Source organism: Malania oleifera, chromosome 9 (genome assembly GCF_029873635.1).
Source record: "Malania oleifera isolate guangnan ecotype guangnan chromosome 9, ASM2987363v1, whole genome shotgun sequence".
In the NCBI taxonomy this organism is placed as follows: Eukaryota; Viridiplantae; Streptophyta; class Magnoliopsida; order Santalales; family Ximeniaceae; genus Malania; species Malania oleifera.
In genome coordinates, this window is record NC_080425.1 from 61949745 (window position 1) to 61965973 (window position 16229).

The following is a 16229-nucleotide window of genomic DNA, read 5'->3' on the forward strand; positions in this document are numbered from 1 at the left end:
AAAAGGGGTAAGAATATAATGTGGCGGTGAGTTTGTCTTATAAAACAGCAAGGTAAAAATCTGACTAGATGATTGGAAGTAACTAATCACTATCATTACATATACACTTTCTTTTTTTCATTTATTGCTTATTTATTATAGAACAAATACTTAGGAATAATTTGGAATCGTTGACTTATCTATAAATATACCCTTATATTGTTGAATAATAAAATAGAAAAATCCTTTTATTCAATTTTAACATGGTATCAAAGCAAGTTGCGTTCAAAACCTAATTTTTTTTCTTCTTTCTTCCCTAACCCAACTGTTTCTGAACACACGCTATTGACCCTATGGGTCATACCCTGTTTTAATTATGACAAATACTCAGGTATTTAATGACTGCCGAGTTGATGTGCAGGTTTATCTTGGTAGTATCCTATGATGACACTCGGAGACCCGGAGGAAAACGAAGACCTTAGATATAATTTATTATTTGTAATTTATAGTCGGGTCTGTAATATTTAAGTATGAAAGGTCTATAATAGTAAATAAAGTTTTGATTGTAATAATTGCATGCATCACCTGCATGGCTTAATACGTAAGCTCAAAATGAAAATGACCTTAGACAGACCTTAGGGTTTATTCTTCGGTCGACCAACACCAAACTTTTTCGGTGTTTTCAAATTGGACCCCAAGTGACCCTAAGACATACACATTTGCACATGTTTGTTAGGTACTTCATTAGGGTTTATATGTCTCAAAACGGGACCGAAATGTACACTTGGTGCACTTTCGATCGACCAAACCAGGCAGTTCATTCTGCCCTTATCGACCGAACTAGGCTTGGGTCAACAGTTGACCAATGCCCTGGTCGACCGAACCAGGTAGTTCAAAAAGCCCCGGTCGACCAAAACCTCCTTGGTTCAAATATTTGATCATCTGGTCGACCAAGCAACTTTTGTATACCAACTACTTGGTCGACCAAGCAACTTTTGTATACCAACTACCTGGTCGACCGAGGGTCCTCGGGAAAAATCCCAGCGGTCTGGTTGACCGAACCAGCCAGTTCAAAAGGGTCTAGTCGACCGAACCTCAGAAAATTGAGAAATCGCCCTCTCTTGGTCGACCGAAACAATTCTAGTCGACCGGACCTCTCGGGTTGCCCTGATTTTTATCGCAGTTTAATATTTTTAAACAAGGTTAAAATGTTTTAAACATCATTAAACTTTCCTAATAATACCTAATAGGTCTCCAACGATCATGTTTTCTCTCATGCCTATATATATGAGATCATTTGTGACAGTAAAGTAATGGATTAGCCACTTTGATTAGGAGAAATTCTTTAAAATTTCCAAATTCTATAATACTCATATCTAATCCCTACACACTCAATCTTACCTTCCCATATTGCCTACATCATCTGTAAGTTGTTTTTTGAGTGTTTGTCTTGATTAGGTTTGCTCTCCTATCTTTGGATCGATTGATTTACTTTTATTGAGAGCCAAACCAAAAGGATTGTTAGGAGACTTTGTAAATAAGTCTATCCTATGAAGACCTTGATAGATCTTCTAAGATTGCACCTTCATTGCAACATCTTGAGAAGATTGTATCTATTTTTGTTTGGAAAATCTTTTTGAAAACATTCTCAAATATCCAGTGTGTTTTATATTGAAAAATACATTTAAAGAGATATTTGTTTATGTAATAAAATCTTTGTTGCAATACTCGTTAACTCATATATGCTTTGCAGAATACAAAGATTGAATATTCTTTTGCAAACCAAACATATACATTACTAGAGCATCATACGATTGAGAAAACCTACTCATTGAAATATACATTGTTTGGATAGTATCTTTGTGTGAACATCTTACCTGAATATTTTGTGATACAAAGATTGCTTGATTGATACTCTCACGCACTCATTATACTGATATTAAATATATATATATATATATATATATATATATATATATATATCTGAGAGTTGAAATATTTGACCACACTGAGCTTACATATTAAATCATATTGTGGTGTTTGTGATTGTGTGCATTTAGGTACATATCTGTTTTACAAGAAAGCACAATCACTGTACCATTTGATTATATACACATTTTTTGTATATCCAGACACGGGCCTGAAGAGGGAGACTAGCCCTGGAATAGTCCCGGATTGGCTTAGACCCGGTTAGGAAAGCTAGGTGCGTCGTCCTGCTAAGACGTGTAGGTTGAGGTCAGCCCCGCTAATTGACTTAGTTAAGGTTGAGGTTAGCCCTGTGATAATTTGACCTGATTGTAAACGATGTCGCTCCACCCTTAAGTGAGCTGTTAGTGGAATCCTCTAGCTTGTGAGTTAGAGGCGGGGACGTAGGCATAGTTGACCGAACCCCGATAACATATCGTGTTTCTATTTATATTTCAGCACTTTATATTTACCGCACGTTTATGTTATAATATGAATGATGTGCATGATTTAAATTTCACGTATTTTATTTATCAGAACATTTGGAACTGTGTAGAAAGACACTAGGTTACCAAAACATCTTGACTTTTGACTTAACCTAGGAGAAAAGTTAAAATTTCCAATCCACCCCCCTCTTGGGAATACACCTTTTCTAACACACGTTGACACCGTTATCCCTTCGGCACTCCTTGCAGTTCGTGCTCAATTTTTTGGCATCGTCTCATCGCCTCTGGCTGGTCCCATCGCCCTTCCACTCGGCCGTCGGTTCTGACGACTTTGTCGTCATCGTCTTTAGCGACTCAGAGAGCACATTGGTTCTTCTCCGTTTAGGCATTGTCTTCATCGTCTCCGGCTTCTCAAAGCCCTAGAAGACAGCAGCGAACGGTGTACCTCTCTCGCAATCCATCTCTCTCTACCGTCGAAGCGACCCTAATTCTCGACAGCCATCACCAACTCGACAACGTCTTCTCCGGCGAAGAGCAGCAGCAGCAGTTCTCTCGTTCCTCCATCGACTCTCAGTTTTGGCTCATTGGTTCGTAGTTCCGCTTGTCTTCTTCGACGCTCTGCTTGTTTTACTCTCTAGTTTCCGGCGCCAACTCTGCCCTTCTCTCGTCTTTTCTTAGCCTCCAAAGTTCGCTCAGGCTCGTTCGTCGTCCGCTCAACCTCTCCCGCAGTCTCTCGTCAACTCTCAACCTCATCTTCTCTAGTAGTTCTCCAGCGTCTCCATTTTTTTGCCAATCTGTGTGCTCTTTTTTTTTTTTTTCTGGCTGTCTTGTAGTTTCTCAACATCTCAGTTCTCAATCCCGGTTGTTACATCTCCAACGTTCTCTGGTTCTCAGCTTTTCCCATCGTCTCGACTAGTTTTCTCCTGTATCACCGGTGCTCGCAGCAGTTTCGCTGGAGCTCTGTTATCCTCTATGGCATGTTTCAAACTCGCATGCACACGGTCCTTTCTCAGCTACATCTCTATTTATGTCATCTTTCCATAGTTCTCTCTCGGCTCTCTAGCGCAATAGTCGTCGGCGTCATCGTTCCGATCATATCCTCTAGGCGTCTCAGTTCGTCTCTGTCTCTCCAGTGACCTTTGGGTAGTCTTTGGCCAGACCTGCCTTCTCTGACCTCATCCCAGTGCACCATTCATTCTCCGACGTCATATATGTTCTCTGACATTCTCATATTAATCAATCGCTGAATTTGCCTTTCCGTTATTATGGCGAGATTATCAAATCGAAGGTTTACATTTTTTTTGGTTGTCACAGAGATCAGATCTGACCCGATTTGACGAATACTTGGGCAATTGCCTTTTGTTTGCCCAACCAAACCTTCTTATACGAGATGGAATAGTCGAAATGACGATCTATGAACTCTTTTAATGTAGCGATTGATGTCGACGCATCACCCCTTATCATATTCACGATCTCCCTAGCAATGAGGGACGACGTGATTTGGTTATGGTCCTACGAGATAAGTTCGGTCAAACACGTGTGCAGACCCCCATATTGAGTGATTTTGAAAAATTGGTGTTTCCAAAAATACATTGCACGCACTCTCCAACTGCAATCATAGTTCTTACACCTAATAACCCATAATAGTGGGGTCAACTGCACGACGTGGAAGTCATGGTGCGTTCGAGCGTGGTATATTCGCACAGCCGCTATCAACTGATCTTTCGACCCGAATAGCATCCCCTTACTCAGCTCTAACGATTCATCCCAACGAGTTACCCGTATAGGAAGCTCCTCATCATGTGAAAAATCTGTAGCATCTACGTCAATTACACCATACATAGGAGATTTTTCCATGAACTCGGCGTTGTACGTGGCATCATTCGTTTCACGGGGGGGTGGGTCGACATCATCGGGGAACTCGTTCATCCCTTCACCAATTTCCTGCTCGTATGTGTCATCTTGTAAATGAACATCACTCGTGATGTTCATCCCCTCGTCTAACGTGTTGTTCGGAATGGGGAACAACGATCCTGGACGTTCTGCTGGAACTTCTTCGCGATCATCTGTGCCAAGAATAAGTCTTTCGTACGTGTGCGGCTCAAATGACGATCCCAGACATTCGTTCATGTCCACAATAGGCATCCCACCAACATCTGTACTCGTGTATGGATCTGCATCTTCTTCCTCCGCTTTAACCACATGCTCAACAGACGTTCTCGTCTACCCATCCGCGGCGACACCCATGTAAGGACTGGTTTCGACATATAATTGCACAGTTAAATATGTCATCCCTACGTAGTGTGCATCCAACATAATGCGCAAACCGTAATTGTCAGTTACGGGAACAGCCTTATAGAAGACTGTATCATGATGCCCTTGCTTAAGGTGTCTTGCGGTTACCCGCAATGCATATTGATTTGGATCAATATGCAAATACTTGTATATCTTCGTATACAATTTAGTTAATTTACACATATACTATAACTAACACCGGTTGGTCCGATTATAATGCCACCTCCTATGTACAAAAATACCGTCACCGGAGTACTACTTGAACTTCTTGCCATTTAGATCAACGCTCGAGAAAGATAAAAGACCTACGCAAAAACAACAATTGTATGTATAAGTGATATGCTAAGTCAATAGTAATCAAGAATTAATTTCACTACGTTCATGCGCATGCAATCTCTCCTAAATGTTTCACTCATCACTTCAAAAATATTTTTGCATGCATTTACGACTTTTTTTGGAAAAAGTCCTACCTAAATTTTGGCAGCATACCGTCTGTAATTTGAACATTTACCAATTTTTACCGTGACCTTGAAACGTTTGCAAGTAATGTAATAACATAGTTTGAGCATGCGAGAACCTATAATATCTACCAGCATGCAATTAACATTACTGCATTAGCCATGCATGAAGCATTTAAATTCACGCTCAGGAAAGGAAAAAGACATATTCACTTGATAACAACGTATTTTTAATACTTATAATAAAATGACAAAAGACATTAACCTCTCCTCAGGGACCTCCATGATGTTTCAAGAAATTTAGGAATCTCTTTTGAGGTTTGCCATAAAAACATATATCTTCCTTTTTGTTTTACAAAAAGACAAGTATTTTAAAAAACATAATGTAAAAATTTCTAACGACTAATTAAATATTATTAAATGTGTAACTTGCTTTAATATTGAATGCAACTTTGGAGAACTTTTCAAACCTTCAAACAACTTAGTTGAAAATATACAAAGTTCAAAATTTTCATATGGTTAATCTTTGACCAATCTTTGAGCAAGCTTAGTAAAGAAACTAGAGGGACTAGTAACAAATTGAATTGTGGGTTCATATTAATTAGTTGCAATTTTATATAGAATACAAAGACAATAACGAATCAAAGGGAATTCCTAACAAATTGATCATATGAGTCGTTCTTTTGATACTGAGGTTAAGATAAACGCTTATCTAGTTGTTATTGTGGTTAGAGCCTGTAATTGAAAAAAGATAAAAAGTTGAAAATTTTGTCATTACAAACACCAAAAGTTATACCATTACTAAATATTAGAAGGATGCACAAATTTGACTCTAATTGCCTTCAGGCAAAGTATTTTGACATAGTGGACCCAAATTTGAATATTTAAAATGTTTGACATATGCAACAAGATGCTATAAAGGATGTATATGAGAGTAGCATGTGTTCATAAGTTGAAGACTTTAAAAAAAAATCTAGTTCAAGAATTACATGACGTGTGACGACTCCCAAATTACTACCATTTATATATTTATTTTTATATTCTTACATTTATTACTCTAATATCCAGAATGGTTTTCAACTTTATTTCTCTTGCACTGGTATTAGGATTGCTATTTGTAGATATTCCTCTCAATTGATATTTTAAGTTAGACTATGCTAATTTGGAAATTAAGGTCTTGAATATTCTTTCAAACTAGATTGGCCTTATATGTGCATGAGATGAGGCCTTCTATATATGTTAGATTGTGACCGTCATTATCTCTGTTGCCTTGGACTATAAGTGTTAAATTTTGACAATGTTAACCTCAATCAAGTTTAGTTCTAATTTTCTTTTTAAGTCAAATTTATTGTTTAAATTATTTTGTGCTTACTTGTTAATAGATAATTTAAAAATTAGTTTTAGAATGTATCTATTACTTTTGGCTATCCTTAGTTTGATCACAATCTCTCAATAATTGGCACAAATTTTCTTAGAAAAAGATACATATGTTGAACAATTTTAAGTGACATGATTTTAGAAGTCATTAGTAATAAGACCTATGGTCAAATTGATAATATCAACATCATTACTATGATGTTATTGATAACATGTATTATTTTAAACATTCAAAGAAATATATTATAATAAAAATAAATTATTATTTGAGTGATTGTCTATCTCACATTTTCTCTTTAATATTATGTATCTTATTTGGTTTATTTGGAATAGCATGTCATGCCCATATACAGTAATTTTAACTTTACAAATATTAGATATACATTCACACCTACTAATTATTAGAACATATTTTCTTAGTATTATGTATCCGAGTAGTAAATTGAACAAGCAGAACATGAACAAAACATATATATATATAAAAGCAAATAAATTAAAACGACAAATAATTCAGTTGTGATAAATTTGAAGATTTTTTGCAAGGTTAGAAAATACCAAAGATGGAGATTCTCACCCTTAGCATAATTTTTTTTTTTTAAATGATTGATCTATATACGAACACTACTACAACTGAAGAAATATATTCAAATGACAAATAATTCAGTTGTGATAAATTTGAAGAATTGAAGTTGAATATATTATGCTAATACAAACTATGCAGAATTAGATAGTGGTGAAAATTGCTCATACAATTAGAAAATTCTTCAATTTTAATTCAAGCATCCTGAAAAGATGGAGAATATGATGTAGCAAAATATTAGAGGATAAAGAGCAAGTATTAAAATATATGTATGTGTGTGTAGAGAGAGAGAGAAAGAGAGAGAGAGAGAGCTGTTTTCTTTTTCAAAACCTTAACTGATTAGCATCCAGGGTTATCATTTTTAAGCTTCAGCAAAAGTGTTTTGTGTAAGTTTAAAAATAAATAATCTATCTATTGTACAAAAGATGAATTTAATTCTTTCTTGTAAGCAATTGTCTCTGTTGCCTACATAAAATCAAGATTTTCCCATCTAAGTCTGATACTTCATTAATCAGGGTGAGAAATTGGCTAATTTGATTAACAAGATTATACTTCTCATTAATCAAATTGATAGAAATTTAATCTATTAACCAATGACTAATTGAAGAAAAACCTTTAGTTTAATTGAAAATTTAAAATTCATACAAAATTTTAAAATGCTTGCTACCTAAATCCTAATCTCTCGAACACAAAATGTAAAGCTTCAAACCTTTAAAGGTTTGGCAAAGGCAAGAAGTTCTCGTCGCCGGTCGACAGCGCCGCCCGCGCCCTGGCATTCAAATTCTCCTTCAGCTCCGTCAATGATGCTTGGAACTGCTCCAATTCCTCCAATCCCATTCCGTCAATAGCCGCCTCCCACCAGAACCCCCCGCCGCCGCTGTAGACCGCCGCCTTCGCTTCTTCAACGGCGGGCGCCTTCTTTCTCTCCTCCTCTATCTCCTTAAACGCCGCCGCGTAGCTGCGGTTGTACTCATCCGTCGTATGGTGGGCGGCGGCGGACCCCGGCGGCGGGCCTCCGGCGAGATACTGGTCGACGATGGCGTCGACGCTGGGATGCCCAAACGAGAAGAAATTGTTGCCGGGAGACTTGACGATGACGGCGATTTGGACGCCGCAGAGGACGCAGAGCTCGCCGGCTTTCTTGAACATTCCTGCCCGGCGCTTCGAGAAAGAAACCTGAAGATTGCTTTTCTGGTCGATCTTCTTGATGTCGATCTTTCGCCGGCCGGCGCTTCGCCGCCTCCCCTGGTTTGGTGTCCTGACCATGGTTGAATTGAGAGAAAAAAGGGGCGAGAATACAATGTGGCGGTGTGTTTGTCTTATAAAACAGCAAGGTAAAAATCTGACTAGGATGATTGGAAGTAACTAACCACTATCATTACATATACACTTTCCATTTTTCATTTATTATGTATTTATTATAAAACAAATATTTAGAAATATTTTGGGTTACTTGACTCATGTAAAAATATACCTTTATATTGTTGAATAATAAACATTAAAAAATCTTCTTATTCAATTTTAACATGGTATCAGCGCAAGTTGCGTTCAAAACTTAAATTTTCTTCTTCTTTTTCCCCTAACCTTCATTGCCACCGACCACTGTTTCTAAACACTCGTTGACACTGTGATCCCTTCAGCATCCCCTGCAGTTTGTGATTCTGATGGTGTCGTCGCCATCGTCTTTAGTGACTCAAAGAGCACACTAGTTCTTCTCTGTTCAAGCATCGTCTTCATTGTCTCCAGCATTTTAGAGCCCTAGCAGATAGCAGCGAATGACGCACGAAAAAAATTTTGATCGTTGGAAAACTTAATTTCAGAATGTAAATCGATTTCAGATCAAAGAGTTTATCTTAAAAGAATTTCAGATCCTTTGAAAACAAAATTTTGAATACTTGAAGATTAGTTGATCTAAAACCTTAAAAAAAAACTTACTTTGATCTAAAAGCCTTTGAATATCTCTGGATCAGAAAAGTTGTTGAAAAGCACTTGATCTGGAAACTTTAGAGGATTTCTCAATTTCAAAATTCTTTTGAATATTTCATCAAAGTTCTTTCTCTCTTTCTTTGTACTTTCTTTTCTCTTTTATAAAATGTTTGAGATTAGTACTATTTATAGAGTTTTTTTGAAATCATCCATTACTCCCAAAGATTCTTAAAATTCATTTCCAAATATTTTGAAATAAATATGTTTAAAAACATAGTTTAAAAAATCTTCTATTTTTAAGCCCTTTTTATTTATTAAAAAAATACTTTTTAGAGTATATATGTTTTAAAAAAATATTTTTGATTTTCCAAATATTTTGAAATAAATATGTTTAAAAACTTCATTATTTCAAAAAATTTTCTTTTGTTAAACCCTTTCTTTTTATGGATTTAAGAAATATTCTTTAGAGTATATATATAAAAACATATTTTTGAATTTTTATGAGCTTCAAATTTCTTTATACTTAAGATTTACTTTGAATTACTTACATTTAAGAATATCCTTAAAAGTATAATCTAGTCTTCAAAACTTGTTCTTTTACCATCTTTGTAGTTGCATTCTTTCCTTTGAGTTTTTTACAATATGACTTCATTCTTCAAGCTCTTTGTAATCTATGAACTTTCTTATACATTTGAACTCTATTATTTTCCTGAACACTTTTACTTGAAACATATTAAATATATCATTTGATTTGTTATCATCAAAATAAGAATTGTAAGCCTTATTAAGCCAACAAACCTCTCCTCAGGGACCTCCATGATGTTTCAAGAAATTTAGGAATCTCTCTTGAGGTTTGCCATAAAAACATATATCTTCCTTTTTGTTTTACAAAAAGACAAGTATTTTAAAAAACATAATGTAAAAATTTCTAACAACTAATTAAATATTATTAAATGTGTAACTTGCTTTAATATTGAATGCAACTTTGGAGAACTTTTCAAACCTTCAAACAACTTAGTTGAAAATATACAAAGTTCAAAATTTTCATATGGTTAATCTTTGACCAATCTTTGAGCAAGCTTAGTAAAGAAACTAGAGGGACTAGTAACAAATTGAATTGTGGGTTCATATTAATTAGTTGCAATTTTATATAGAACACAAAGACAATAACGAATCAAAGGGAATTCCTAACAAATTGATCATATGAGTCGTTCTTTTGATACTGAGGTTAAGATAAACGCTTATCTAGTTGTTATTGTGGTTAGAGCTTGTAATTGAAAAAAGATAAAAAGTTGAAAATTTTGTCATTACAAACACCAAAAGTTATACCATTACCAAATATTAGAAGGATGCACAAATTTGACTCTAATTGTCTTCAGGCAAAGTATTTTGACATAGTGGACCCAAATTTGAATATTTAAAATGTTTGACATATGCAATAAGATGCTATAAAGGATGTATATGAGAGTAGCATGTGTTCATAAGTTGAAGACTTAAAAAAAAAAATCTAGTTCAAGAATTACATGACGTGTGACGACTCCCAAATTACTACCATTTATTTATTTATTTTTATATTCTTACATTTATTACTCTAATATCCAGAATGGTTTTCAACTTTATTTCTCTTGCAATGTTATTAGGATTGCTATTTGTAGATATTCCTCTCAATTGATATTTTAAGTTAGGCTATGCTAATTTGGAAATTAAGGTCTTGAATATTCTTTCAAACTAGATTGGCCTTATACGTGCATGAGATGAGGCCTTCTATATATGTTAGATTGTGACAATCATTATCTCTGTTGTCTTGGACTACAAGTGTTAAATTTTGACAATGTTAACCTCAATGAAGTTTAGTTCTAATTTTCTTTTTAAGTCAAATTTACTGTTTAAATTATTTTGTGCTTACTTGTTAATAGATAATTTAAAAATTAGTTTTAGAATGTATCTATTACTTTTGGCTATCCTTAGTTTGATCACAATCTCTCAATAATTGCCACAAATTTTCTTAGAAAAAGATACATATGTTGAACAATTTTAAGTGACATGGTTTTAAAAGTCATTAGTAATAAGACCTATGGTCAAATTGATAATATCAACATCATTACTATGATGTTATTGATAACATATATTGTTTTAAACATTCAAAGAAATATATTATAATAAAAATAAATTATTATTTGAGTGATTGTCTATCTCACATTTTCTCTTTAATATTATGTATCTTATTTGGTTTATTTGGAATAGCATGTCATGCCCATATACAGTAATTTTAACTTTACAAATATTAGATATACATTCACACCTACTAATTATTAGAACATATTTTCTTAGTATTATGTATCCGAGTAGTAAATTGAACAGGCAGAACATGAACAAAATATATATATAAAAAAGAAAATAAATTAAAACGACAAATAATTCAGTTATGATAAATTTGAAGATTTTTCGCAAGGTTAGAAAATACCAAAGATGGAGATTCTCACCCATAGCATAATTTTTTTTTAAATGATTGATCTATATACGAACACTACTACAACTGAAGAAATATATTCAAACGACAAATAATTCAATTGTGATAAATTTGAAGAATTGAAGTTGAATATATTATGCTAATACAAACTATGCAGAATTAGATAGTGGTGAAAATTGCTCATACAATTAGAAAATTCTTCAATTTTAATTCAAGCATCCTGAAAAGATGGAGAATATGATGTAGCAAAATATCAGAGGATAAAGAGCAAGTTTTAAAATATATATATATATGTGTGTGGAGAGAGAGAGAGAGAGAGAGAGAGCTGTTTTTTTTTTCAAAACCTTAACTGATTAGCATCCAGGGTTTATCATTTTTAAGCTTCAGAAAAAGTATTTTGTGCAAGTTTAAAAATAAATAATCTATCTATTGTACAAAAGATGAATTTAATTCTTTCTTATAAGCAATTTTCTCTGTTGCCTACATAAAATCAAGATTTTTCCATCTAAGTTTGAAACTTCATTAATTAGGGTGAGAAATTGGCTAATTTGATTAACAAGATTATACTTCTCATTAACCAAATTGATAGAAATTTAATCTATTAACCAATGACTAATTGAAGAAAAACCTTTAGTTTAATTGAAAATTTAAAATTCATACAAAATTTTAAAATGCTTGCTAAATCTCTCGAACACAAAATGTAAAGCTTCAAACCTTTAAAGGTTTGGCAAAGGCAAGAAGTTCTCGTCGCCGGTCGACAGCGCCGCCAGCGGCCTGGCATTCAAATTCTCCTTCAGCTCCGTCAATGATGCTTGGAACTGCTCCAATTCCTCCAATCCCATTCCGTCAATAGCCGCCTCCCACCAGAACCCCCCGCCGCCGCCGTAGACCGCCGCCTTCGCTTCTTCAACGGCGGGCGCCTTCTTTCTCTCCTCCTCTATCTCCTTAAACGCCGCCGCGTAGCTCCGGTTGTACTCATCCGTCGGATGGTGGGCGGCGGCGGACCCCGGCGGCGGGCCTCCGGCGAGATACTGGTCGACGATGGCGTCGACGCTGGGATGCCCAAACGAGAAGAAATTGTTGCCGGGAGACTTGACGACGACGGCGATTTGGACGCCGCAGAGGACGCAGAGCTCGCCGGCTTTCTTGAACATTCCTGCCCGGCGCTTCGAGAAAGAAACTTGAAGATTGCTTTTCTGGTCGATCTTCTTGATGTCGATCTTTCGCCGGCCGGCGCTTCGCCGCCTCCCCTGTTTTGGTGTCCTGACCATGGTTGAATTGAGAGAAAAAAGGGGCGAGAATACAATGTGGCGGTGTGTTTGTCTTATAAAACAGCAAGGTAAAAATCTGACTAGGATGATTGGAAGTAACTAACCACTATCATTACATATACACTTTCCATTTTTCATTTATTATGTATTTATTATAAAACAAATATTTAGAAATATTTTGGGTTACTTGACTCATGTAAAAATATACCTTTATATTGTTGAATAATAAACATTAAAAAATCTTCTTATTCAATTTTAACATGGTATCAGCGCAAGTTGCGTTCAAAACTTAAATTTTCTTCTTCTTTTTCCCCTAACCTTCATTGCCACCGACCACTGTTTCTAAACACTCGTTGACACTGTGATCCCTTCAGCATCCCCTGCAGTTTGTGATTCTGATGGTGTCGTCGCCATCGTCTTTAGTGACTCAAAGAGCACACTAGTTCTTCTCTGTTCAAGCATCGTCTTCATTGTCTCCAGCATTTTAGAGCCCTAGCAGATAGCAGCGAATGACGCACGAAAAAAATTTTGATCGTTGGAAAACTTAATTTCAGAATGTAAATCGATTTCAGATCAAAGAGTTTATCTTAAAAGAATTTCAGATCCTTTGAAAACAAAATTTTGAATACTTGAAGATTAGTTGATCTAAAACCTTAAAAAAAAACTTACTTTGATCTAAAAGCCTTTGAATATCTCTGGATCAGAAAAGTTGTTGAAAAGCACTTGATCTGGAAACTTTAGAGGATTTCTCAATTTCAAAATTCTTTTGAATATTTCATCAAAGTTCTTTCTCTCTTTCTTTGTACTTTCTTTTCTCTTTTATAAAATGTTTGAGATTAGTACTATTTATAGAGTTTTTTTGAAATCATCCATTACTCCCAAAGATTCTTAAAATTCATTTCCAAATATTTTGAAATAAATATGTTTAAAAACATAGTTTAAAAAATCTTCTATTTTTAAGCCCTTTTTATTTATTAAAAAAATACTTTTTAGAGTATATATGTTTTAAAAAAATATTTTTGATTTTCCAAATATTTTGAAATAAATATGTTTAAAAACTTCATTATTTCAAAAAATTTTCTTTTGTTAAACCCTTTCTTTTTATGGATTTAAGAAATATTCTTTAGAGTATATATATAAAAACATATTTTTGAATTTTTATGAGCTTCAAATTTCTTTATACTTAAGATTTACTTTGAATTACTTACATTTAAGAATATCCTTAAAAGTATAATCTAGTCTTCAAAACTTGTTCTTTTACCATCTTTGTAGTTGCATTCTTTCCTTTGAGTTTTTTACAATATGACTTCATTCTTCAAGCTCTTTGTAATCTATGAACTTTCTTATACATTTGAACTCTATTATTTTCCTGAACACTTTTACTTGAAACATATTAAATATATCATTTGATTTGTTATCATCAAAATAAGAATTGTAAGCCTTATTAAGCCAACAAACCTCTCCTCAGGGACCTCCATGATGTTTCAAGAAATTTAGGAATCTCTCTTGAGGTTTGCCATAAAAACATATATCTTCCTTTTTGTTTTACAAAAAGACAAGTATTTTAAAAAACATAATGTAAAAATTTCTAACAACTAATTAAATATTATTAAATGTGTAACTTGCTTTAATATTGAATGCAACTTTGGAGAACTTTTCAAACCTTCAAACAACTTAGTTGAAAATATACAAAGTTCAAAATTTTCATATGGTTAATCTTTGACCAATCTTTGAGCAAGCTTAGTAAAGAAACTAGAGGGACTAGTAACAAATTGAATTGTGGGTTCATATTAATTAGTTGCAATTTTATATAGAACACAAAGACAATAACGAATCAAAGGGAATTCCTAACAAATTGATCATATGAGTCGTTCTTTTGATACTGAGGTTAAGATAAACGCTTATCTAGTTGTTATTGTGGTTAGAGCTTGTAATTGAAAAAAGATAAAAAGTTGAAAATTTTGTCATTACAAACACCAAAAGTTATACCATTACCAAATATTAGAAGGATGCACAAATTTGACTCTAATTGTCTTCAGGCAAAGTATTTTGACATAGTGGACCCAAATTTGAATATTTAAAATGTTTGACATATGCAATAAGATGCTATAAAGGATGTATATGAGAGTAGCATGTGTTCATAAGTTGAAGACTTAAAAAAAAAAATCTAGTTCAAGAATTACATGACGTGTGACGACTCCCAAATTACTACCATTTATTTATTTATTTTTATATTCTTACATTTATTACTCTAATATCCAGAATGGTTTTCAACTTTATTTCTCTTGCAATGTTATTAGGATTGCTATTTGTAGATATTCCTCTCAATTGATATTTTAAGTTAGGCTATGCTAATTTGGAAATTAAGGTCTTGAATATTCTTTCAAACTAGATTGGCCTTATACGTGCATGAGATGAGGCCTTCTATATATGTTAGATTGTGACAATCATTATCTCTGTTGTCTTGGACTACAAGTGTTAAATTTTGACAATGTTAACCTCAATGAAGTTTAGTTCTAATTTTCTTTTTAAGTCAAATTTACTGTTTAAATTATTTTGTGCTTACTTGTTAATAGATAATTTAAAAATTAGTTTTAGAATGTATCTATTACTTTTGGCTATCCTTAGTTTGATCACAATCTCTCAATAATTGCCACAAATTTTCTTAGAAAAAGATACATATGTTGAACAATTTTAAGTGACATGGTTTTAAAAGTCATTAGTAATAAGACCTATGGTCAAATTGATAATATCAACATCATTACTATGATGTTATTGATAACATATATTGTTTTAAACATTCAAAGAAATATATTATAATAAAAATAAATTATTATTTGAGTGATTGTCTATCTCACATTTTCTCTTTAATATTATGTATCTTATTTGGTTTATTTGGAATAGCATGTCATGCCCATATACAGTAATTTTAACTTTACAAATATTAGATATACATTCACACCTACTAATTATTAGAACATATTTTCTTAGTATTATGTATCCGAGTAGTAAATTGAACAGGCAGAACATGAACAAAATATATATATAAAAAAGAAAATAAATTAAAACGACAAATAATTCAGTTATGATAAATTTGAAGATTTTTCGCAAGGTTAGAAAATACCAAAGATGGAGATTCTCACCCATAGCATAATTTTTTTTTAAATGATTGATCTATATACGAACACTACTACAACTGAAGAAATATATTCAAACGACAAATAATTCAATTGTGATAAATTTGAAGAATTGAAGTTGAATATATTATGCTAATACAAAACTATGCAGAATTAGATAGTGGTGAAAATTGCTCATACAATTAGAAAATTCTTCAATTTTAATTCAAGCATCCTGAAAAGATGGAGAATATGATGTAGCAAAATATCAGAGGATAAAGAGCAAGTTTTAAAATATATATATATATGTGTGTGGAGAGAGAGAGAGAGAGAGAGAGAGCTGTTT

At 33.6% G+C, this 16229-nt stretch overlaps 2 protein-coding genes across 2 annotated transcripts; both read right to left on the reverse strand.

Moving 5' to 3' along the window:
• Positions 1-7702: 7702 nt before the first annotated feature.
• LOC131164960 (agamous-like MADS-box protein AGL62) lies at positions 7703-8385 on the reverse strand. Its single transcript, XM_058122527.1, has one exon. The coding sequence runs from the start codon at positions 8364-8366 to the stop codon at positions 7812-7814; it is 555 nt and encodes a 184-aa protein (XP_057978510.1). The 5' UTR covers positions 8367-8385; the 3' UTR covers positions 7703-7811.
• Positions 8386-12069: 3684 nt separating this feature from the next.
• LOC131164962 (agamous-like MADS-box protein AGL62) lies at positions 12070-12789 on the reverse strand. Its single transcript, XM_058122529.1, has one exon. The coding sequence runs from the start codon at positions 12765-12767 to the stop codon at positions 12213-12215; it is 555 nt and encodes a 184-aa protein (XP_057978512.1). The 5' UTR covers positions 12768-12789; the 3' UTR covers positions 12070-12212.
• Between the last annotated feature and the right edge of the window lie 3440 nt (positions 12790-16229).

Coding starts and splice junctions, on each gene's coding strand:
- LOC131164960 (XM_058122527.1), bottom strand. CDS start 8,366: ATGGTCAGGACACCAAACCAGGGGAGGCGGCGAAGCGCCGGCCGGCGA.
- LOC131164962 (XM_058122529.1), bottom strand. CDS start 12,767: ATGGTCAGGACACCAAAACAGGGGAGGCGGCGAAGCGCCGGCCGGCGA.